This window comes from Petaurus breviceps, unplaced genomic scaffold (assembly GCF_028583685.1).
Source record: "Petaurus breviceps papuanus isolate PSGF00001 unplaced genomic scaffold, PetGlider_PUasm1.0 171, whole genome shotgun sequence".
Lineage (NCBI taxonomy): Eukaryota > Metazoa > Chordata > Mammalia > Diprotodontia > Petauridae > Petaurus > Petaurus breviceps.
In genome coordinates, this window is record NW_027185754.1 from 18,382,683 (window position 1) to 18,409,000 (window position 26,318).

Here is a 26,318-nt window from a genome sequence, read left to right on the forward strand (position 1 = left end):
ATAACCCATCATTTCCATCATACTCTCTTTGGAGACAAAGGCAACTTTGTAGGACTATTCAACTGATAGTTCACATTTACTTTGGATCTTTATAGTCTGAGCAACTCATAAGGTCAGATTTCCTAGTCAGTCAAGCATAGCTTTGGCTTTTTTTAGTCTTTTCAACTGCTGGTATTGGCCATCTTCTCCTCTGAAAAAGGTATACTTGCAGGAAATACTTCCTACTGTGCAACCAGCCTTGATTTTTCAGACTCAGGAAGTTACCCCCAGGGCTGGAAATGTCCAGAGAGATTGCATTTAGTCACCTGTACTAAAGGAATGAAATACAAAGCAGAAGAGCCACCCAAGCATTTAAGATCCTTTCTTAGGGTTTTCCAGGCAAGCCCATGTTCTTGCTGCCATTTGCATGTATCTAAAATATATAGGAAACAAAACAAATATGAAATACTAAAAGCTATTCCTCCAGGAATATGCAGTGGAGGAATATAAAAGTGTTCAAAAGAACTGCAGACTATTTGTTTTTTTGGTGGGGTTTTTTTTTTGTTTGTTTGTTTTGCTTTTTGGAGGTGGGAAGACAGGCAATTGGGGTTAAGTGACTTGCCCAAGGTCACACAGCTAGTAAGTGTTAAGTGTCTGAGGCTGGATGGATTTGTCCCAAGAAGATTAATGACATGAAAATATTTATAGCACCACATTTTGTTGTGCCAAAAAACTGGAAGCAAAGTAGATGCCTATAAACTGTAAAATAGCTAATATTATTATAATGGAATATGACTATACTATAAAAAATAATAAATGTGAAGAATTCAGAAAAGCATAGGAAAACATGAACATTAGTGCAAAGGGAAGTAAGCAGAAACAAGAAAAATAGGCATGATGACAATAATATATATGTAAAGCACTATGTATATGAAATTGTTAACAGGCTCAGTTTCTTCATCTATAAAGTGGGAATAATAATAGCACCCACCTCACAGAGTAGTTGTGAGGATCAAATGAGATAATACATGTACAGTGCTTTGCAAAGTTAAGTTTGCAAAGAATCAGAAAGAAAACTAGTTATTATTAGCTATTATCAATACAACAATAAAACAAACACAACTATATACTGTGAAATTATAGTAACCAAGCCTAGATAAAACAAGTATTAAACTTACAATGTGCCAGGCAGTGTGCTAAGTGCTGGGGATACAAATATAAGCAAGCAAGGCAGTCTCTGCCCTCAAGGAACTTATATTCTAATAGGGAAAGACAACATATAGAGGGAATTGAGGTGGGTATGGTGTCAAGATAGCCAAGCAGAGTCACAGAGGCCTAGTTTTGGGCAAGATAAGGTTAAAGCTCACCTCTCAGAGCCAGGGAAAGCAGGGGAAAAGTCCAAGGTTGTGTCGGAGAAGAGAGAGGCAGGGAAGAGGCTGATGGCAGGGCTGTAGGGAGTACCAGCCTAAAGAAGAGATACTAGAATGAACTTCCTTACATTTGCATAGATGGTACAGAACTCAGATTTGGTTGATGTGTTAGTTGGTTTGAGATAGCATTCTGGGAGGGCTGAGGGAATGATATGTTGGGAAATGTATGGGTTGTAAAAACAAAAGTAAAGAATTTTCTAGTAATTTTCTAGTAGTTATATGGTTATTTTTTATTTATATTTTTATTATTTATATTATATATACTATTTATATTTATATATTTCTTTTTTTTAAGCAGTTGGGGTTAAGTAACTTGCTCAAGGTTACACGGCCAGGTGTTTCTGAGTGGGTGCTAAGTGTCTGAGCCTGGACTCGATCCCAGATCATCCTGACACTGGGGCCGGTGCTCTTACTCACTGTGCTACCTGGCTGCCCTATTTGTATATTTCTAGTTATATAGTTATTCATGGTACTTCCTTCTATTATCCTATTATTTTTATTAGTATATTTTAATGATCTTTATCTTTACATTAGAGTCATCATTCTCCTTGAATTCTGAGGGAGTTTTTCACAGAAGAATTTAGAGTGAGTAAAATGAAGCTAAAAGATTTTGGGAATCTTTTCAAAGCAGATGTTACAGCAAAGTATTATTTTATGTGACAGCTTTAGGGGTGTGGGTATTTGTAGACTGTAGGTCAATGAGTTTTATTTAGTAAAAATTGGCATATCTTGAATTCTGATGCTTTTTGAATCCTGTTTATATTCTGACCTAGAGAAAAGACTTTAAAATTGCTTTATGCAATACTGAGATAACATCTCCAACTGATACTGCCTCTCTTACATAAGATATATCAAAACACAGTGGGCCACGTTTGAGTTTTACTGGAAGAATCTCAGAAACTAAATAATTAATGACATAAAACAGGATATTAGCTTTCTGTTGCAGAGGAATTTTAGAGAGAGAGAGAGAAGTAGCTGGGTCCTTACATGATTGGAACCTCCATCAAGGGAGTGCACATTATTCCCAATGGGTGGCCTAGATTTATTTTATGGAGAAGGAAGGGAAAGAGATTTTTATTTAGTAAAACATACTTTATGCTCTTTACTGGTCTCTTCTAAAAAATATGTAGCTAACTGGATCAACATGGACATTAGCATTACTATTTCTTTACTGTAAAGATTTCAAAGCATCATCCTGCTTTTATAGGTATGGGTAGAGTAGAAACAGCACTGACTAGGAGTTGTGTCAAAAAACTGGAAGCAAAAGACCTAGGTTCATGGTCCTCATGCACTACTACTGACTATATGACCTTGGGCAAATTAATTCTCCTCTCTGGGCCTCCATTTCCTTCTCTCTAATGAGGGGTTTGGACTAGTCTGAATTATAGGGTAAAAGATAATGTAATTAGTGGGGATTTGTCCCAATGTTAACTGGGGGGATTAAAGGAAGCCATGATGATATATACTGACAGGACATCACTAAACTCTGCACCTGATCAACAAATTTTCAGTGGCTATCAGGCAGGCCTCGGGTAGTCAATAAACATTTATTAAGTGGCAACTGTGCCAGGCACTGTGCTAAGTGCTAGGGATACAAAAAGAGGAAAAAGACAATCCTTGCCATCAAGGAGATCACAATCTAATGAGGAGATAACAAGCAAATAAATATGTATAAACAAGCTATATATATATATGAAAAATAGGAAATAATTAAAAGAGGGCAGGCACTAGAATTAAGAAGAGTTGGGAAAGGCTTCCTGTAGAACAGTGGTATGATATTCAAAAAGAAACCTCATATGTAAGGATCCCCACTGATTACATATTGATTTAGTTTTAAAATGTGATATTATCGATATTTTGTCACATTTTTATTTATTTTGTTAATATTTGCTAATTGCATTTTAGTCTGGTTCAGGCTGCACTCCAGAGTGTTGCAGAATACCAGCAGACCATGTGTTTAGCCCTTCTGTTATAAAGGATGGGATTTTAGTCTGGTCTTGAAAGAAGCCAGGGAAGCCAAAAGGCAGAGATAAGGAGGGAGAACATTTTAGGCTTAGGAAAACATCCAGACAAAACACTCAAGAGCTGAGAGATGGAGTGTCTTGTTTGTGGAATAACCAAGAGGCCAATGTTACTGGATTGAAGAGTACCTGGTGGGGAGTAAGGTGTAAAAAGACTAGAAAGTGTGTTTGTGGAAGGGGGAGGGGGGGGCAGGTGTCTGAAAGGTTTGTAAAACTAAATAGAGGATTTTGTATTGATCCCTGGAGGCAATAGGAAACACTGGGATTTCTTGAGGGGGTGTGATATGATTGGAGCTGCCAACTGTATGGAGGCTAGACTGGAGAGGGCAAGAGACTTGAAGCAGGTCCCTGCTGGGTAAGGTGATGAGGGGCCTGCACTAGAGTAGTGGCAGTGTCAGAGGGGAGTAGGGAGCAATTCAAGAGGTGTTACAAAGGTGAAATTGACAGACCTTGGCAACAGCTTAGATGTGTGTTGTGAGGGTGATGGGGTGGTGAGATAGTGAGGATCCGGGATGACTCCTACACTGTGAACCTGAGTATCTGGGAAGATGGTGTTGCCCTCTACAGTAATAGGGAAGGTGGTGTGTGGGGAGAGTTTAGAGGTAAAGACAATGGGTTCTGTTTTGTACAGAGTTTAAGACGTCTATTGGACATCCAGTGTGAGATGTCTTAAAGGCAGTTGGAAATGTGAGTCTGGAAGTCAGTAGAGAGTTTAGGGCAGAACAGGTAGATTTGAGAATCATCAGCATAGAGATGGTAACTAAATCCATGGGAGCTGATGGGATCCCCAAGTGAAGTAGTATAGAGGTCCCAGGACAGACCCTTGGGGGACACCTACCATTAGAAGGCATGGCCTGAAGATCCAGCAAAGGGGACTGAAAGGGAGCAGAGAGAAATGTAGAAGGAGAACCAGGAGAGAATGGTGTTCCAAAACCCTAGACACAAGAGAATATCAAGGATAAGAGGTTGATTGACAGTGTCAAAGGCTGCAGAGAGGTCAAGAAGAATGAGGATTAAGAAAAGGCCATTGGATTTGTAGACTAAAATTACTACTAACACCAGAGAGAGCAGTTTAGGTTAAATCACGGGGTCTGAAGTCATCTTGTAGAGAGTTAAGAAGAGAGTAAGAGATGAGAAGGTGGAAGCACCTATTATAGATGGTCTTCTCAAAGAGTTTAACCACAAAGGGCAGAAAAGATATAGATGATAATTACCAGGGATGGAAGGATCAAGTGAAGGTTCTTTGAGAATGGAAGGGACATGAGCATGTCTGTAAGCTGAAGAGGAACCAATAGGCAGGGAGAGACTGAAAATAAATGATAGTAGGGGGGTAATAAGTGACAAAGGTGGCAATCTGTTGAAGGAGAAAGGATGGGATGGGATCGATTATGAAGATAAAGAGATTTTCCTTGGTAAGAAGTATGCCATCTCTTCATGTGAGATAGGGGAGAATGAGGAGACAGCAGAAGAAGGCATCTATATGAGAGATATGAGCTGAGGAAGAGAGGAAAAGGGGGAGTTCAATGCGAATGACATAAATTTTCCTGTAAAACATTAAGCAATGCTCTCAGCTGAGAGAATGTAGGGACAGCGTCATAGGAGGATTGAGGAGGGATGAAGATGTTTGGAGGACTCTTTGTAGAAAGTAGGAGAGTTAGTTGATAAGAGAAATGTAGAGGGATTGCTTGGCCGAAGTGAGGGCCCAGTTCAGATTGTGTAACATAAATCCCTAGGAATTTGCTTGCTAGAAATGTGTAGATACTTTATTTGCCTGGCTTTGCTGAAGGGTTTGGATGTTCTTTTATTTTACTCATTTTAATGAAAACTTTTCTATTTTCCTTCCTTTTAAAACAGAAGAGAATGAACATAATTTAACCTTTTATTGGTGATTCAAGGTCATCATTCTGAAAGTTCATTGTCCTATGCTGTAATATAATGGTAACCCCTATGACTATAAACATTTGTTTACCTCATAGTTTTTCTTTTATTTCTTTTATTTTCAGGCTGGCAGTTACCGCTGTTGTCAATGAGCTTATATCTAGCAATTCCTTCTAAACATCCAAGTCCCTTCCAGTTTGAGACTTTTATATACTATAGACTGGAAACATAACTATAGGATCATAGATTTAGAGAGGTGGGTGGGGGTGAGGGTGGAATGGGAATCTTAGAGGTCATCAACTCCAACCTTTTCCTACTACAAATGAACTGGCACTCAGAGAGTTGAAGTGACTTGTCTAAGGTCACACAGGTAGTAAGCAGGGGAACCATGATTCAAAGTCATGTCATTAGACATCAGATAAAGCATACTTTCTGAACATTCTAGATATGTGTATCAGGGTTAACTGGTTGTGAGTGAGGGCCTAAGGAACTGTCTTAGGAATAAAGTAAATTAGCTTTAGTGCATCTATCAGTGCTGTTTTTGTTTTTCCCTTTGCTTCCTTCCTGTTTCTTAGCCAAGTTCCAAGTATTTGAGATGGTTCTGTTAGTAACATTTCACTTAGCCAGAGGTCACTTGAGCCTCAGTTTCCTCATATGTAAAAAAGAGATAATACCTGCCCTCCCTGTGTACTGGACATAATGTGTTAACCTTGATAACAAATGACCAAAGAGCCATAGCAGCTCTGCAACTGCTGTTAATTCTGAAAGGAAAAACAAACAAACCCAGAGAGCCCACACAGATTATCAAAACCACAGTTTTGATAAAAACAAAACAAAATAAAACCAAAGATCTAATAGTGGTTATAAGTGATTTATTTATTCTGTTGGAGAAAGGAAACTAGATACATGTGCCAGGGCCCCCTCCAGTAGAAGACCCACTTCAGTGGGCAAATCTCAATTCTTATACTAACGGCTGTGCAATAACCTGCCGCCTTGACAATGGAAGGGTAATGGCAACAGTAACAAACTGAGACAAATTTGATTCATAGCAAGACTTCACGAGCAGAATACAGGTACTATAGTGATAGCCCAAACTCAGAGAACACCTCTTGCTGGTGTGAAATAACAGTGGGATTTTGCTGTGACTGAGATCATCCAGAGGTGAGCCGAAAAGGACAGTTGTTGTTATGCCAAGATCAGGGCACAGCTTGCTTGCTGGGCCTTATCTCTGGAAAACAGGGTGTCTCCTAACAGTAAAAAAAAAAAAGAGGAGTAAAAAGAAAGGAGTGGTCTTGGCATGGGGATCCTGCTAAATGTAAAGTGAAAACCTTTTGAGTTAGAAGAAAGGTCAACCTACAGGCTATTTAAGGAGGTCTTCATTGTCCTCCTACACTTTTATGCCATTTCGTGGTCCCAGGTCTGTCTCAATGCTGCAAATGTGGGTTCCTAATGATCACATGATCACTTTATGAGCAACAGGGGAAGGGAGAGAGTATAATCAGACTCTGGGAAAACTAATACACATCCAAAGACTTATTCAGTGTTTATCCAACATTGTTGGGGGGGCGGGGGAAGAGGCAGAGAGAGAGATCAGGAATGGAACCCAAGGTGTCTGGTTACTGGAAAAGTATCTACTGAAAAACAAGCCTCCCCCACCCCAGGCTTCAGGTGCACATTAGCCTAGGGGCAGGGAAGATCTTTAAAATTTACATTCTTATTACAGTAGTTTCCAATCAAACAGGCTTGCAGTAAAAGATGGGGTTTTAGTTGGAATTTAAAGGAAGCCAGGGAGGTTAATAAAAAGAGTTGAGGAGGAAGAACATTCCAGGAATGGAGAACAGTATGGAATGGAATGGAATGGAACAGCCACAGAAAATGCCAGAAGCCAAGAGATGGAGCATCTTGTTTATGGAACAGCCAGGAGGCTGGTGTCACTGGATCAGAGTATGAGTTGGGGAATAAGGTTATAAGAAAACTGGAAGGTAGGATCTGTCCAGAATCACACAGTTAGGAAGAAGCAAAGCTGAGACATGAACCCAGGAAACAGCTTCTTTCCTCACTTTGAAATCCCTAGCTCCCTTCAGCTCATCTCAGATGCTCTCTTATAAACTGTGGCCATTTGCTAGCAGTTCTTCTTCTCCCCTGTTACTCATTTCTTATCATTCAGGTACCTTCTTCCATTATCTCCTATTTTACTCATCTCACATGATGAAATGGTCTTACTCCTTACCTAAATTAACCCCTCTACTTGTTCAAGTGATTCTATTCTATCCTATGTCCTCCAACAGACTTCTCCCTCTGTCAAGCCAATTTTTTTTCACTTATTTTCAATCTTTTGCTCTTTACTGACTTCTTCCCTTCCCTGTCTACAAACATTCCCATGTATCCCCTATTCTAGGAAAAAATAAAAAGCCTTACTTGATCCTTCCATCCCTACTATGGCCTTTATCTTTTCTCTCCTTTATAGCTAAATTCCTCAAAAAGGCTATCTAAGATAAGTACCTCCACTTTCCTCTCACTCTCTTTTTTCTTTTTGAAGGGGGGAGGGTAGGGCAATTTGGGGTTAAGTGACTTGGCCAAGGTCACTCGGCTAGTTTTTGTGTTAAGTGTCTGAGGATGGATTTGAACTCAGGGCCTCCTGACTCCAGGGCCGGTGCTCTATTCACTGCACCACCTAGCTGCCCCCTCTCACTCTCTTCTTTTTTACTATGTATTTATTTGCTAAGTGTTAGAGGTACAAAAAAAGAAAAGGAATGTCAGTGATAAATTTAGAAATTCACAAAAGTTCAGAATGGGACACAGACAAGCAAGGCTGTTTAAAAAAAATTTAATACTACCAAGTTGATTTAATACACACTTAAAACATTTTATATAAGTTCAGTTTTAGATATATGCAATTTCCTTTGTTCTTTGTATACATAATTTTCATATTTGTTGATATTTGTCCCAAATATGTCAAAATGCCAAGGGTGATCCTTAAGCAGTATGTGCAGGGAGTAAATGGCAAAGTCACACACCTTTGTGACTGAAAATCCAGGCTTTTCCTCCTCACCAGGAAAGGGGCCATAGATTTACGCTATGAACTACAGGCTATTTTTGTTTAAAAACAAAGACGTGTGTTAAAACAATCTTTCTGGGGGAAAATGGCTGGGGCACCGAAGCTCTCGGTTAGTGCTCTCAGGGCAAGTTACAGCTCATGTTTAGTGCGGGCTGTGGGCAGGCGGTCACGGGTGCCTGGCTCCGGGACAACCCAAGACCCTGCCCTCTTGGGAAAGTGAGGGAGTGGGATGGAAACCCTAGCTAATGCCTCTTCCGGCCTGGAACCGACGCGCTTTCTCACGAAGGTCGAAGGTCGGGTGAGAGCTTCAGACCTGCTTCACAGACTCGGAAGAGACTCGGAGTCAATGTCACTGTCACCCCTGTTGGGGCGCCACGGTCCCGTCCCCCCCCCGCCCCCGTCGGGGTCAGTGCAGTCCTCGGGCTCTGGGGCCCAGGAGCCCCGCCTGGCACAGCTGCCCACCCCCTCCGTTAGCCGCGAACCAGCCGCGGAACGCCCGCACGGGGCGTGGGGAGGGAGCCCAGCGCGCAGGGTTCCCCGTCAGCCAGTGCCGGGCCTGCTCCGCCCCGGGCCCGCCATGCAGGGCTCGCTGCGCCATTGGCGCCGGGCCGCCTCGCTGCTGCTGGCCGTGGGCCGTGCCCACCCAGGGCCGAGCCCGGCCGCCGCGGCCGAGGACTACGAGGTGCTGCTGCTGCAACGCATCCAGAGTAGTGGCTTCTTGCCCGGCGCCCACGTCTTCCCGGGGGGCGTCCTGGAAGCCGCGGACTCTTCGACCGGATGGCTCCCAGTCTTCCAGCCCCACTACGGGCCGCCGAACTTCGGCCTGCCCCTCCCCGGACAGCCCAGGGAAACCTACCCCGAGGTGGACTTAGCGTCCCGGCCTAGTTCTCACTCGCTCATCCCTGACGACGTGGCCTTTCGCATCTGCGCCATCCGGGAAACTTTCGAGGAATCCGGTATCCTCCTGCTGCTCCCCACCGGCGCCCAGGCCCCGCACCTGGCTCGGGCGCATGCGCCGCCCGTAGACCTGGACGCCTGGAGAGCCAAGGTCCAGGAAGACCCTGGTCAGTTTCTCCAGCTGTGCCAGCACCTGGAGTGCGCACCCAACATCTGGGCCCTGCAGGAGTGGAGTAACTGGCTCACGCCGTTTATGAGGAAGGGAGGGAGGCGCTTTGACACAAGGTTCTATGTCTGCTGCCTGCAGAGCAAACCCCAGATCTTCCTGGACATGCTAGAAGTGATCAAATGCGAGGTAAAGGGGAAACTCCTTCAGGACTTGGCTAAGGAGAGCTGTACGGGGAGGAGAGCCCTCGAAAACAAGGGCTTCTGAAGCATCCTAGCTCCTAAACACACAGAAAGCCCAAAGGAGCCCCTGGCACTAGCAGTTATGACGGTCATTATAGACATGTCATTTCCCCATCCCGAATCACACACTTATGCATATATCTATCTACTATTTGGAATCATTGTTGTCAACCCTTTTTTTGGGGGGGGGGGGGTTCGAGTATTGTAAGCTCATGAGATCTGGGTTTGAATTCTTGACATCTAGTTGTGAAACCACTGGCAAGTAAGTCACCAAATCTCTAAGTGCCTGTTTCATAGTAAAATTGGGGATAAGAATGGTTGTATTGACCTACCCCTTCGGGCTTGGTTTAGTGGACAGAAATCTGGTGTGAGAACCAGGAAGATCTGGGTTCCAGTCCTTCCTTCGAGGTCTAGCTGTATGCCCCTCCATAAATCACTTAACTTTTTAGGGCTTAGCACAGTGCCTGGTACATAGTAGGTGCCTAAAAATGTTTATTGAATTGAATCACACAGCTTTTTAGGCAACAGTAAAGCTAAGCAGTAGAGAAGGAACTTAGCTGATAAGAATTTTCTTGATCTTAAAATCCCAGTAAAATTGCAGGTCCTTTCTAGGAAAGTCCTTTTTAACCCTCAACATGAGTTATCTTTTTTTTTTTTCGCTTTTGGAGGGCAATTGGGGTTAAGTAACTTGCCCAAGGTTACACAGCTAGGTTTTTTTTTGTGTGGGTGTTAAGTGTCTGAGGGACATATGAGTTATCTCATACCCATTGCTTGACTCAGAAACTTAATAAATGCTTGTTCAATTGAATTAATGCAGTTAATTCGATGAACTTTAAGATCTCTATCAGGGGTGGCTAGGTGGCACAGTTTATTAGTTTATTTTTTTCGTCCCTGGAGTCAGGAAGACCTGAGTTCAAATTCGGCCTTAGACACTTAAACACTTATTAGTCTTGTGACCATGGGCAAGTCACTTAACCCCAGCTGCCCTGCCCTCCCCCCTCCAAAACAAAAACAAAAACAAAATCTCAGTTCTAATTCAGAATATACAACACTGTAATTCAAATAGCAAACATAGTCCTTGCCCTTGAGGATTTTTTTTTCTACTGAAATGCTCCTATTCATTTGCAGTTAAGTATACTACAAGGTTGGGGCAGCTAGGTGCCAGTAGATACAGCACTTGAGCTGGAGAAAGAAATGGCAAACCACTCCATTATCTCTGCCAAGAAAACCCCAAGTGGGGTTACTAAGAGTCAGACATCACAGAAAAACAACTGATCAAACAATGTAATACAAGGAGAGTATGCAAAATACAGATCCACTCCAATTTTACACAGATGGAGAGCACATGAAGAGGAACGAGATAAGGCTGGAACCATAGATGGTAGTGCCTTCAATGCCCAGTAAAGGAATTCAAACTTTAGTGATTTTTTTTTATTGCCTATAAAATAAAAGTTTTTGAATAGAGGAATGACACTGCTATATCCATGCATAAAAGGTAATTCTGATGATGTTAAGGAGGATAGATTAAAGGGAAACCATAGAAAGACTGTTGTGGTAACCTCAGGGGGGTGGTAATGAAGGCATTAGTAGTAGGTGAATGGTTTAATAGGAATGGAAAATAGGGGACCATTCAGTGATTATTGATTCTTGCCTACAAAATATAGACTAGAGGTCTATAATTTTGAGGTTTTAAATGATTTGTTTGCATAGTGATTTACTTGAATCATGTTCAGCTGTCCATTGAACATTTGATGTTCTTTGGGCATCTTAACATATCCAAACTGTTGCCTCCAATACAGATTTTTTCTAAGTATACATGATCCTTCTCAGTTGATTTTCCCATCATTATTCCCTTTAGTGCCACTTAAACCTCTTCTATAAGCTCACTCAGGAATGAGATAATGGAATCCAAGGGTGGACAGCTGAACTTAGTCATTCATGGTGAAACAGTTTAATATAAATCTTAGTAGAACTTTTACATTTTTCTTATTTATCTTCCTTCAATTTTCATCCTTAAATGTCTTCTGTATATATGGCTTTGCTTTGTCTCACCAGACACTTTTTTTTTTTTTTTGCTTTTTGGAGGGGGAAAGGCAGGGCAGTTGGGGTTGAGTGACTTGCCCAAGGTCACACAGCTAATAAGTGTTAAGTGTCTGAGGCTGGATTTGAACTCAGGTTCTTCTGACTCCAGGGCCAGTCTCTATTCACTGTGCTACCTACCCACCCCTAGACACTTTCTTTAAAATTGTTTTATCCCCTCTTGCTTCTTTCAGCTTTATGAGGCAGTACTGCTCTTAATCTTCCTTTCTCATTCTTGGTAAGATTTTACAAATGGGTTTGTGTTTGAAACAGGAATTTCTTTTGTCTGCTATCTCTCTCTCCTGGGGAGATAAATCATATATTTTAATTAAAATGCTTTTTAGGCTCTTTAACTCTTTTTGTTATCAATGTTGATATAATTTCTACTATTCTACTTCATTCCACTTTTCTACTATCGATAACTTGTTTAAATAGGTTATAATTTATTTCATTTATATATTTCATAGTTTTATCATTAGTATTCTATTAACTTTATACTAATTTTTATCTTTGCTTTGGAATTGTACATAAGATGATGCAGAGATGACTTCGGTATCAGCAATAGTCTTTTCCTGTCTGTTAAACTATAAATGTTCATTTTTTTCTGATGTTATTCAGTGCTTATCATATCTAGTATCTACTAGTTCTTTCCTTGAAGAAAAGTATTCAAGATATAGAGTTATAAGACTTCTATGTAATCTACAAGTGTTTTATTCTACTCATTGTTTAAACTTTTTCTTCAGGTTTAAAATAATTAATAATTTCTGTTTTCCCTTAAGGTTCCCATCATTTCCACCCTAGTGACCAGTTCCTCCAGTTTAATGAGAGTTAGATGTGAACTTGAATTTTCCCTTGTTGATTCCTACACCTTTTGTAGGATGATATTATCATTAAGGGAATTTAATAAGTCATTAGCTGTTTTGCTGATAGCATAGAGGGGGAGGTTTTGTGGGAAAGAATTTGGATATGTTGAGTTAAAGATTTTTACAGGACATCCACTTTGAGATGTTCAGTAGTTGGAGATGTAAGACTGGAGGTCAGCAGAGAGGTTAAGCATGAATAAGTAGATCTGAGAATCATCAGCATAGAGATGATAATTGAATCCAAGAGAGCTGATTAGATCACCAAGTGAAATAGTATAGAGGTAGAACAGAGCACAGGACAGAGCCCTGTGAGATACCCACCATTAGTAGTCATGAGTTGGATGAAGATTGAGCAAAGGAGCCTCAGAAGGAGTGGTCCAGGGCACTGGCCTCCTTGCTGTCCCTCACACACAATACTCCATCTCCCAGCTCTTGGAGCATTTTCACTGGCTTTCCCCCATTCCTAGAATGGTCTCCCTCCTCATCTCTGCCTCCTAGCTTCCATGGAAAGCCAGGATAGAGTAGTGCCATGGAAACTTATAGGACTAGGAGTAATGTATAATGAGCCTAGAAAGATTATCCAGGTTGTGAAGGACTTTAAAAGCCAAAAGAGACGTTTTAATTTTATCCTATAGAGGCAACAGGAAGCCACTGGAATTTGTTGAGTAGAGGTGTGGCATAATCAGATCTATGATTAATGAAAGTCATTCTGGGAGCTAAGTAATATGCAATGGGGTAGGAAAGGACTTGAAATAGGGAGACTAATTAGGAAGCCATTGCAATTGTCCAAGAAAATAATGGGGGAGGGGAGGGTGATGAGGGCTTAAACTAAGGTAGTGACTTTGTAAATAGAGATACAAAAGAAATCAAGGTGGAAGTGTTAAGATCTATTGGTTATATGTGGTGAGGGAGAGTGAAGTATCAAGAATGTGCCAGGTAGCACAGCGAGTAAGAGCACTGGCTCCAGTGTCTGGATGACCTGGGGATCAAATCTGGGCTCAGATACTTAGCACCACACCCAGAAATAACTGGCTGTGTAACCTTGAGCAAGTTACTTAACCCCAATTGCTTCAAAAAAAAAAAAAAGAATGATGTTGAAGATACAAACTTGGGAGACTGGAAGGTTCCAGAGAAATAGGGAAGTTCAGTGGAGGGGTCGGGCCGGGTGGGAAGATGATGAATTCTGTTTTTAACAGAATGAACTTACTAAATAAATGAACAGATAATGAGAAAAGCAAAAAATTTATTTGCCTTGTGTCCCATTCCAATCCATCTGAATCGCTACCTTTGGCTTTTAGAAACTATGACCTTTGTCTTTCACAGTGGATAACTCCAACAGAAGCGATAAATAAATTTATGTATGAAGAAATATGGTTGGCACCTCCTCAGTTCTATGAGATAAGAAGACTTGTAAACTTTGCTTCTTTATTGGACCTGCACAAATTTTGTTTGGACCGGAGTTCAGAAGGATGTGAAAGATGGCTGCCAATTACATTGCTAGCCCTAGATGGTGCAATATGTCTCTTACCAGGTAAATTGATCAATTTAAAATATCTTATTAGAATCAGTACAAATTATTATTAATGCCACATAAAGCATTAACTTGCAAAGTGCAGTTTAATGAAGTACAAACTCTTCTAAATGTCCTATATGTTTAGAGAATAAATTAAGGCCAAATATTTTATTATGTTCCTAAAATTTCATTTCACAGTTTCATTTAATCATTAACACGAATTAGCTCTTACAAAGGGTTATGACATATAGTACATATATGCACCTATGTGGCTTAGAGCACTGGATCTCAAGTCAGGAAGACCTAAGTTCTTATCTAGCTTTAGACACTTACGGTACTAGCTTTTGGGCAAGTCACTTAACCCTGTTTCCTCAACTGTAAAATGAGCTGTCGAAGAAAAAAATGGTAAACCACTCCAGTATCTTTCCCAGGAAAATCCCAAAGAGCATCATGGGAGTAGGATATGAGTGAAAAGACTAAACAACAACATGTATAAAAGATATGTTAAGACAAAGATTAAAAAACCTTCTCCCCTACGAGCAAGAGTGGGAGAGGGAATGGTCATGGTTGTATTCTACCATCTATCACTTCATTCTCTCAGAAGAGTGGGCTCACACTTAAAGCATTCACCTTCTCAAGCTCATTTCCACAAATGGGATTGCAGTGGGCTCAGTCAGATAGGTCACTCTGCGGGGCCTCCGTTGCTGCCTCTTTTACATAGTCAGGCTCTCACAAATCCCCATATGGACTTCAGCTCTTGGGTATCTGCTGCTTGCTTTCTCCTGTATGGTACCGAAAAACAAGAAGAGACATTCGTTCAGTAAACATTTGTTAAACACTTACTATGTCCTAAGCAGTGGATACAAAGTGAGGCAAAAGTCAATCCTAGCTCTCAAGGAGCTTACAATCTAATGGGAGAGGCAGCATTCAAATATATGCAAAGTAAACTATAAGGATAAATAGGAACTAATTAAAAGGGGGAAAGCACTGGAATTAAGAGGGGTTGTGAAAGCTTTTCTGTAGAAGGTGAGATTTTACTTGGGACTTAAAGAAAGCCAGGGAGGTCAGTTGTCTGAGCAGAGGAGGGAGAGTGTTTCAGGCATGACGGACAGCCAGAGATAATGCCCAGGGCCAAGAGGTGTAATGTCTGGTACAAGGAACAGTCAGGAGGCCAGTGTCACTAGGTCAGAGAGCACATATGGGGAAATAGGTATACAAACACTAGAAGGAAGGGCCTTGATTATGAAAGGCTTAGAATGCCAACCAGAATTTTGTATTTGCTCCTGGAGACAATTGGAAGCCACTGGAGTTTATTGATTGGGAGGTGGGGCTGTGATATGATCAGACCTTCATTTTAGGAAAACCACTTTAGTGCCTAAATGGAGGCTGGTTTGGAGTGGGGAAAGATTTAAGGCAGATAGGCTCCCAGCAGGCTATTTCAGTAATCCGATAGTCATGAGGTGATGAAGGCCTGCAATAGAGTCATGGCAGCGTCAGAGGGGAGAAGGGGGCATATTTGAGAGATGTTGCAAAGGTGAAACAGGCAGGTCTTGGCAATGGCTTTGATATTGGAGGTGAGAGATAGTGAGGCATCCAGGATGACTCCTGTGTTGTGAGCCTGAGGGATTAGGAGGATGGTGTTGCCTTTCATAGCAGTTAGGAAGGTAGAAGGAGGCGGGGGCTTTAGGTGTAAAGATAATGGGTTCTGTTTTGGATATATTGAGTTTAAGATGTCTCCTGGACAACCATTGGGAGATGTCTGAAAGACAGTTGAAGATATGAGATTGGAGGTCAGCAGGGAGTTGGGGACAGGACAGGTAAATTTGAGAATCATCAGCTTAGAGATGATAATTAAATCCATGACTGCTGATGACATCACCAAGTGAAGCAATATAGAGGAAGAAGGAAAGAGTGCAGGACAGAAGCCTGAGGGATAACCATGGTTAGAGGTCATGATCTGGAGGAGGATCCAGCAAAGGAGACAGAGAAGGTAAAGTCAGGTAGGCTAGAAGACAACCAGGAGAGTAATGCCCTGAAAACCTAGAAAGAACAGAGTATCAAGGAAGAGAAAGAGATCCATGGTGTCAGAGAGGTCAAGGAGAATTTGAGAAAAGACCATTGGATTTGGCAACTGAGAGAGTATTAGTAACTTTAGAGAGAGCAGTTTTAGTGAAATGGTAAAGTTGGAAGCCGCATTGTAAGAAGAAAGTGAGAGGAAAGAAGGTGGTGGCACCTATTTTAGACAGCCTTTTTGAGTTTAGCTACAAAGGATAGAATAGGAGACAGAAGCAACAGCAGGACCATGTGCTCACAGGACCCATGGCAATAGTCCTGATGGAAGGATAAAAGCCTGAGGTTTCTGTCCTCACAGAAGGTTTATTGCAGTCTTTGCCTCCTCCTAGCCAGCCAAGAAATAGCAAGAGATTCCCTTTAGATGTTTATTGTCTTTTGAATACATCCCAGTTCTGGTTCAGCAGTCAATCAAAAATCTGTATTTTTACAACAGTTAATGAACTGGAATCAGTTACAGAAGGCCTATACATGTTCAAAAATCCAAATGGGTATTGTATCAGCTGGGTACAGTGGACATTCTAATAAGGATTGGGCTTATTGGCTTGCTCCCCATTATGAAAAGTAACAAAACCTTACTTGTTTGTGTTCCCTTTTGAACTTTGTCCTGCTCTCTTTTGTTTTTAAAACTGTTTAGTTATTGGTCTTTTCTTTTTTTTTTCTTCACTATCAGTACCCACCAATTCTGCTCCCTCTGTTGGAAGTTCTCCCTTGTAATCAATAAGAATAGTCAAGTAAAACAATTCAACACATTGGCTTGGTCTGTGTATGGAGGACAGTTTGTCTCCTTCAACTCTAACCCTCTCTGCCAAGAGGTGGGAAGTATATTTTAAAATCTGTCTCCTGAAATCACAATTGGGTCACTTATCATGTGGAGTTTTAGAACCTTTAAAGTTGTTTTTCTTTATGTTATTTTGGTCACTATGTAATTGCTATGGTTTTGCTCATTTTTACTGTAACAGTTTATACAAATCTTCCCAGGTTTTTCTGAATCTGTCATATTTGTCATTTCATACAGTGAAATAATATTTATAGACAATGTTTGTTCAGCCCTTCTCCAGTTGTTGGGAGAATTGTGTCCCCCAATACAATTTGTTTCCATTTCCCTACTACAAAAGAACTTACTCCTTTTGACTTCTCTATTGTCAGGGGCAACATCATCTACCTTGTCTCCCGTGTTAATATCTTTGAGGCTGTCTCATCCCTCTCTGATACATGGATCATACATTATTTCACATTATAGTTGTTTATAATATGTCTCTTAGAAGCAGTGTGACATAGTGGATAGTGAACTGGCCCTGAAATTAGGAATACCTGGGTCTAAATCCTTGCCCTTGGCACATAATGTCACATAATGTGACAATGAGCAAGTCACTTAACCGTTCAGTGTTATAGACTGTGTTACAGATCATAGGATTTTATGGCTAGAGCTGGAAGTGATATCTGAGACCTTCTAGTCAATTCCATTCATTTTATATTTATATATATAATTTTTTTTTTTGGCGTTTTGGAGGGCAATTGGGGTTAAGTAACTTGCCCAAGGTCACAGGGCGAGTTTTTGTGTTAAGTGTCTGAGGCCGGATGTGAACTCAGGTCCTCCTAACTCCAGGGCCAGTGCTCTATTCGCTGTGCCGTCTAGCCACCCCAAAACTAGGGCTTCTTAAACTTTTTTACTCACAATCCCTTCAGCACTTCCCACAGTTTTAAGAAGTGCTGTATAGGGCAGCCGGGTGGCTCAGCAAGTGGGAGCACCGGCTCCAGTGTTGAGACGACCTGGAGATCGAATCCTGGGCTCAGACACTCAGCACCACACCCAGAAATAACTGGCCGTGTAACCTTGAGCAAGTTACTTAACCCCGATTGCTTAAAAAAAAAAAAAGTGCTGTATAGACCACATGATTTGCTATCTTCATTGGTGGAAGGAGTCTCCAATAGTAGTCCAGAACAAAAGGAAAATAAAAGGTTAGTTATGGATGTGTCATCTCTCTATACATTGTGAGTGCCATTAGGGCTTTGTGTCTATACCAACCCAGAGAACCAGGCTCTTCTCTCCACAAATTAGTTCTTAATAAATGTTGATAGAATCGAATTGCAAAACATCCCAGGGCAGTGGTGAGACCAGGCAGGACCAGAACTTTCCATGCCCTATCTCTGCTGCCTGAAGGGAACCTGGGGCAGGGGTGGGGGGAGGTGGGGATCTAGGAGGGAGAGAAAAGGAGAGACCAAAGTCACAGTCAGTGAGTGACTAGGATAAACAGGAAGAATGTGACCCAGAAATGCTTTTCTCCAAAGTTGTCTGACTAAAGGTTACAGATAATAGTGAAAGTGCTGCTTGTAGTAAGTTAGTGGTTTTCTGTTTATGTGAGTAAAATGCAGCATATTTATCATTTCTTACTTGATAGCTACATTTCAGTTTTGGGGGGTTATTTTTTTTGCTTTTTGCAGGGGTGTGGCAATTGGAGTTAAGTAGCTTGCCCAAGGTCACATGGCTAGTAAGTGTTAAGTATCTGAGGATTTGAACTCAGGGTCCTTCTGACTTCAGGGCCTATGCTCTATTCACTGTGCTACCTAGCTACCTAGTTACTCTCAGATAGTTATATTTCTCTGACCCTCAGAATAGAGATCACATTTTTCTAAACATATGTAGGCCAATTTTGTTCTTTTTATATATAAATTATCTTTATAAAAGTGATATATGCTTTCATAACTTTATTTTATTTTATTTTGGAGGGGAGAAAGCAGGGCAATTGGGGTTAAGTAACTTGCCCAAGGTCACATGGCTAGTAAGTGTGAAGTGTGTGAGGTCATACTTGAACTGGTGCTCTATTCACTGTGCCACCTAGCTGCCCCAATAACTTTATTTTTTTAATTTGGGGATTTATGTCTTTTTTTGCCTTTTTTTTTTTGGAGGGCAATTGGGGTTAAGTAACTTGCCCAAGGTCACACGGCTAGATTTGCACAACTAGATTTGTGTGTGTGTGTGTGTGTGTGTGTGTGTGTGTTTTAAGTGTCTGAGGCTGGATCTGAACTCAGGTCCTCCTGACTTCTGGGCCAGCACTCTACTCACTGCACCACCTAGCTGCCCCAAGATTCACATCTTTTTAATAGGGCTCACACATTATCTATTTTGTATTATCTTTTTTTTTTCATCCGTCATTTTTCCTCACTGGATGATAACTTCTAGACTTAGGAGCTGAGTCTTTGTGTCTTCCCAACATGGGAATTTGGAAATAGTGATTCTCACATTTTTTGTTGAATGAATGAATGTACAAATCACAGAACCCAACAGCATATGAACACCAAAAAAATACGGATATTAATTACTGAAGAGAGGAAGGATGGTGCAGTGGCCAGAGATTTGGCCTCTGAATCAGAAAGACCTGGATTCAAGGCCCACTTCTAACAAATGCTGGCGCTTTTGCTCTGGAGAAGTCATTTAGTCTGTGCTGCAAGCACCTCTCTAGGACTAAATTAATAAGAAGGTGTTGGTCTTCATTGGCAGAGGAAGTTCTTCTGGGAGCTTCCTATCTATACTGATGAAATCATAGATCCTGTCAAAATAAAAAAGTAATTAATTGGGAACTTGATGATAAGAAATGTTAAGAGAAAGTCATGGGAGAAGTTTTTAAATTCCACCCCAAAATTTATAGGCTCTGCTGCCTAATACAAATTGGAATTTTCTTTTAACTTGAACTGTAAATCTAAAAAAAACAGTTGAACTTTTATTGATAGATTGAAATTCTTTGTTACATAATACCTTATATAATTAACATTTTAATACCTTTCAGGAGATGAACTATACCATGAAGACAAAGAATTTTTGGAAAAGAATTTATTAATCAACAAAAAGATTGAAGAAATTATGGGAAAAAGCAGAAAACTTCACAGAATAGTGTTACACAGCCGTTATCTTTATAGTATCCATGTGACTATTCAGCCAAAATATAAACATATATATCCAGAGAACTTCTTGGGATTTAAGAGCCATTTATAGTTTGCTGCTTGTTTAAAATTGTATTTTCAGAAATAGAAAGTCTGTATTGATGAAAAATGGGTGTTAGCAACCTCACAAACTTAAGATACTGGAACCCAGTAATGGTAAATCACATCTTTCTGCAAGTTTATCTTTGAGGTACTTTTATTTATTTCCTTCTACAAACTCTGTAGTGTGCCATAACTTTGATTGATATTATCTATCTGACAGGTTTCTTAATGTCAGTATGTCAAGAAGGATTCCCTCCCCCAGAGCAGATTGCAAGGTTTAAGTCTGAGGCTGAAGCTCAAATAAGTCTAACTTCTTGCCCATAGTAACACAGTTAGGAAATGCAAGAGGTGGAATGTGAACCTAGATTTCCCTGATTCCCAAGACAACCAAATTATTAAAAAGAAAAAAAAAGCTTGTCAGGTGTCACCATTTCTCCATTCCCACAAAGGTCTAAATCAAAGCAAGCACAGATCACCCCTGTTTTTCTGATTGCCCATTGTGCTGCTATTAACATTTTGTTAAGGGTGCTGGGTAAGAACGAACCCATTTCAGGGCACTAAAGTACCTTACCATGGTCATAGGCCATTTAATTTTAATTTCAGTCTTTTAGCATGAACCAATGAAAGGCTGTCAAATGGACACAAAGGCCCTATATTCACAGAAGTAGAATAAGAGTGACAGTCACTGCTTCTTATATTGTTGTTTTTTGTCTTAAGCATGTCCTCAGTTTTTATGATTAAACAGTAAAGCTGTTTAAAGCCAAATGTGGTTTAATTTTTTTCCCAGTAGTCTTCAAATTGTTAAATGTGTTGTGGTTAACATTCAGATATTCTAAAAAGAAATATACAAATGCTTATAAATTTTTATTTTTTAAATGTTGTTTTATTCTTTATTGAAAAATAATGAGGTATACTAAGGCTTGTGAGTTCTAGAATGATTTACTCTGTAATGATAACTTTTAATTTTGCCTTTACATTTCCTTTTTAATTCATTAGATTTGTCTGTATTAATTTTATCTTATGTGGATAACATGTCAACACAGAATGATGTTCTTTGATAAAAGTTTGGAATCTGTGGTCAGTGCTCAGCAGTTTAGTTCCAAAGCTGTCCTGCTTGTTTACGTCTCCTTCTGAATTTCTGTAAATTAAAAAAAAAAATACTTCAATGACTCTTTTTCTTTTTTTTGGGGGGGGGCATCATTATTGCTAGTCTCTCTCTTCCTTCTCACCCGTAATAGTAATGGAATTTAAAGATCCCCCTGTATTGGCTTGGTTTTGGTTGAGTGTTAAAACCCAGAGCTTGTGAATCCCACTTGTGGGCTGGACTTGTTGATGTGAAAAGAGAGGGGCTTAACTGGGAGGAGCTGGTGCCATGGATTTGGAGAGGCACAAGCAGAGGAAGAGAGGCAGAAGAATTTTTTGGAAGCAGCATCGTGGAGGCAGGGAGAGAGAGAGAGAGGATTGCTGAGGGCCAGTTCGAGTTGCCCAGGACTTTTGAGAGCTGCCACCTGGAGCTGCCAACGACTGAGGAGACATGGCTATGATGCTGGTACTTTGTTTTGATGTTGTTTTGCCAGATCCATCCACTGGTGAAGGACAGGGCTGTTGTTGGTTCAGAAGCCCTGAAGAAGGATTTTCTTGTTGTATGTTTACAGAAATCCTGGAAGAGGGTCTTGCTAATGTTTTCAGGGTTCCTAGTGAAGAGGGTGGGCTATTAGGTTCAGCAGGAACTCTGATCTTATCTAAGACCAGAAAACCTGCAAAAGCATCTGGAAAGAATTCAATAGTCTCAGGCTTAATTGGAGTGAGAGTTGTAAAAGTTTATTTTTATGCTTTTACAGAAGTGGGCAAGAGTCCTTAGGGGACTTTTTGCAAGTGAAAGGGGGCACAGGCTTTTACTTTTAAAGGGTAGGGCTGCCATTGTCAGGGCCAACAGGATGGATGTAAGGGAACCAAGGCTAACTTGTGACTTCAGTGCATAGATAAAAGTTTGAGGAGTTTACTTGGAGATGAGATTTGGGCCAGACAGGAAGAGACATGAGACAACTACAATAGGGCTAGATTAAGCAAGGACAAAGGAGTCACAAGTTGTTGCTTAGGCAGAGTGTGGATAGGGGGAAGGGGCAGAGTTGCTCTGAGACTGGGGAGGGGGGGGGATGGAGTGTGATTTTACAGACTGATGTTACAAAGTTTTACAAATTGATGTTACAAACATAGATCCCAAGCACCCCATCATTAGGACTTCTGCAGGCAGAGAATGAATTAATGAGGACACTGGCAATGTATCTTGTTGCTTTGTTAAGCTTTGTCTCCCCAGGAACAGAGATTGCTGAGAACTTGCCTGGGGTCAAGATGAAGAAAAGACCTCTGTTTTGGGTGTTAAATGCTGTGAAGATATCTTAACCTTGCTGTAACTCAGGGATAGATGACCTTTGTGCTCTCTACTGCCCCTTTTGAGAAGGTGCTTGGAGTTAACTGATGATAATTGTAATTCATTTGTGATCCAGGGGTGGGAAACTTTTGACTTTTTTGTGCTCTATGACTGACCAAATGAATGTATTTTGTTTATGATTGGAAACTAATATCCATTTGAGAAGAGGGTCTTTGGGATTGACTAAATGAATATACTGTCCAGGGGTAGAGTAGTACTTGGAAATTATTGAATTACACTTGGTGAATGCTATATTTTGAATTATGCTGTATTTTGATTTTCTCTGTTCTTAATTTGTCACTGAATAAAATGGAGCTGTACTGGAATTTTGAACCTTTGGAAGTTGCCTTTGCTTGGCATTACACCCCCCACCCCACTAGGGAAACAAAAATCCTTATACCAAATAAATATAATCAAGCAACCAAATCCATACATTGACCATTTCCAACGATATATGTGTTATTTTTGTATGTCAAATCACTCTCCCCCACTTCTTTCAGGTGAGGGATAGCATCTTTTATTATTGGTTCTCTGGAATAATGGTTGATTATTACGTTAATTAGAATTCTTAAGTCTTTCCATTTTTAAATAGTATTATAGTTATTATATAGTTTTCCTGTTTCTGCTCACTTTACTATGCATCATTTCATAAAGACTTCCTAAATTTTTATAAATCCATCTTTTTTTTGCATTTCTTATGGAACAATAATATTACATCATATTCACATACCTTAATTTGGTTCAGCCATTCTCCAAAACTGGTAGATACCCTTTTATTTTCCAGTTCTGTTATAATGAAAAAATGCAACAATAAATATTTATTGTATATTTGGAAAGAGAATGTGTTTTAATAATGGAAAAGAAAAACTATCAGAATTTCTGATATGATAGCTATACAACATTGAATTGAGGTCTCCATCAACCACAGTATTGCAAATGAAAACAACATTGAAAGATATCAAAATTCACATTATAAAAATGGTTCCAGAGAAGTGATGATGAAATGTATTTTTCTTCTTTCCATAAAGAGGTGGTAAACTATGGTTACCTTTAATCCTAATCAAGTTGTTTGATATATAAATATATTTTGTTCCTTTGAGGCCACATATATCAGTTATTATAAAGGACTATTTTCTCACAAAGAATTTTAGGGTTTGTTAAGAACCTGCTAATAGGAAAATTCACCATCATAATTCTGAATAGCCATAAATATTAGGAAAAAAAATTTTATACTGAGCTGAAATCTGACTTCCTGTAACTTCTGCACATTGGTTCTAGTTTTGTCCTCTGAAATAAAACTAGAAGAGGACCAATTCCTCTCCCCCAATACAGCCCTTAAAATATTTGGAAGTAGTGATTCCCTCCGATTCCTGCTTAGTCTGTTCCCTGTCAAATTTATCCAAAGGATTGATCATATGGAGGACAGAATCGCAGGAAGAACTGCAGTGAGTGCCCCTCCATGCTTACATCTAGAAAATGCACAAAACTGAATTCTGATGGAGAAATCCAAGAAAAACAAAATCACAGGGAGTCATTTTTTTTTTCCCATCACAGCTCATCATAGGAAGACAAAGAGGTCTGAGGACACAGGTTGAGGTCTGGCACGGAGGAGCTGAAAAAAGGACAAGGCAGGGCAACTCCATACAGGGACACCATGACCTCATGCAGAGTGTTGGAACAAGTGCCAACAGATAGTCACAGGTCACAGATACAGGGTAGAATGAGGATGAGACCTGTACCCAAGGGGGTGGCAGGAGAATGGTCATAAGACCTATGTACCAAGAGGAACAAGTTCAGAAGTAAGTAGCAGTTTTGTGGCTCAAACCTAGTATTCTGGGTGGGGTCTGAGTTCTAACTTCTAGCCCAATCAGAAGTCTACAGAAATAGAAGACCAAAAGGTTCCATCTGCAAAGATAGAGCCTTGCAGTTCTATCACTATGAATCAGCAGAGCTTCCAATCTGGCTGACAGTGAATGAATCTATATGCAGACCCAAACCTAGGTCAGGAATTTGCAGAGCTCAGACCAAGGAGGCAGTGATCAAACTCTGGAGCAGAGCACTAATAGCTTGCAGGTCTCCAGCCTAATCTGTCTATGAGGTTCTGAAATAATATAACCTCAACACCCCCCAGAAAGCAGCAGCAGGACCAGCCTAGACTTTTGCCCATAAAATGCATATAGCCCAGCCTTAGCATCATCTGAAATAAGAAGGTGGGCTGGAAGAATGCGCAAATAAGCAAAAGACAAATTCCACTGAAAAATCTAGTAGGCGGGCAGGGATGCTCAAGACAGAAACCCATAAGAAGAAATGACTCCAAAACACCTATAAGCAGAGCTTCAAAGATAAATATAGCTTGGGCATAAATTCAAGTACAGTTCCTGGAAGCAAGAATTTATTTATAAACAAAATGAGAGGAGGAAAGAATTGGAGAAGAAACTGTTTGGCACAAGATACACAAAACCTTACCCAAACATCAAACTCTCTAAAGATCAGGATAGGCCAAACTGAAGTTGTCAATGAGACAACTAGAAATATTTAAAAAATTAAAAGTCAAAAGACTGAAAAAAATAGAAGAAAATGTAAGGTATTTCACAACAAAAACAACTGATCTAAAAAACAGATGAAGGTTAAAATAGCTAAGAAACATTAGACTACTCGAAAGCTATGACCACAAAAAAACAAACAACCTAGACATCATATTTCAAGAAATCTTAAGAGAATACTGTGGAGATGTCTTAGAATTAGAGGTCAAAGTGAAAATAGAAAGAATGCAGCTGTTAACTCTTGAAAGAAACCTCAAAATGAAAACAGAAACCAAAGTCCAGAGCTTCCAGGTCAAAGAAAATACTGCAAGCAACCAGAAAGAATTCAGGCAGTGAGGAGCCACAGTCAGAATCACAATTTAGCAGCTTCCAGAGAGTTTGGGATATGCTATTCCAGAAAGTAAAGGATATGTGTTTATGGCCAAAAATAACTTTCCTAACAAAACAGTATAATCCTACAGGGGAAAAAATGACTTTTAATGAAATTGTGAACTTCTAAGCATTCCTGATGAAAGAACTAGAGTTGGGTAGAAACTGAAGTTGTAACAGATGAGTAGAGAATCATAAGGTAAACACAAAAAAACAATTTTAAGGTACCAAACCAAGGTAAACTACATACATTATGAGATGGGGAAATGATACACATCCCCTCTGAACCCTAACATCAGCAGGATTCATAGAGTACACTTAGACAGAAGGCTAATAGACTGGGAGTCCTTCTGTTATATCTTGATAATCTTAAGAATGGAAAGAGGGGAAGAGGAATACTTGAGGTAGTGGTGGTGGTGGTAAAGGAAAGTTAGGGGAAATTATCTCACATAATTGGAATGTACAAGTAGATATTTATACTGATAATGAAGGGGGAAGCAGGGGACAATTGAACCTCACTCTCCTCTAATCTGTTCAACAGAGGGGAGATTTTACACACAAACACATACAGAGTTGGGTACAGAAATGTACTTCACCCAACAGGCAAATAGGAGGGAATGTGGAGAAGGGAGAATTAGAAAGTAGATGGGGAGGGATTAGTCTTAATTAAAATAAACTCTTAAGGGTGTACAAAAATATAGATCTTTCTGAGGTGGCAAAGAATGGGAAGCAGAGGAGGTGTCCATCAGTTGGGGAATGGCATTTGTCAACAGGCAATCACAATATCATGAGACT

The 26,318-nt window shown here is 40.3% G+C and overlaps 1 protein-coding gene and 1 long non-coding RNA gene across 2 annotated transcripts; one reads left to right on the plus strand and one right to left on the minus strand.

Moving 5' to 3' along the window:
- Positions 1-6,163: 6,163 nt before the first annotated feature.
- LOC138157122 (uncharacterized) lies at positions 6,164-9,358 on the minus strand. Its single transcript, XR_011167305.1, has 2 exons — positions 9,223-9,358; positions 6,164-6,555 (listed from the first exon to the last, which is right to left on the minus strand). It is a non-coding gene; the product is annotated as an uncharacterized lncRNA (long non-coding RNA).
- NUDT19 (nudix hydrolase 19) lies at positions 8,455-21,349 on the plus strand. Its single transcript, XM_069082612.1, has 3 exons — positions 8,455-9,618; positions 13,937-14,144; positions 19,985-21,349. The coding sequence occupies exons 1-3, from the start codon at positions 8,596-8,598 to the stop codon at positions 20,188-20,190; spliced, it is 1,437 nt and encodes a 478-aa protein (XP_068938713.1). The 5' UTR covers positions 8,455-8,595; the 3' UTR covers positions 20,191-21,349.
- The last annotated feature ends 4,969 nt before the right edge of the window (positions 21,350-26,318 follow it).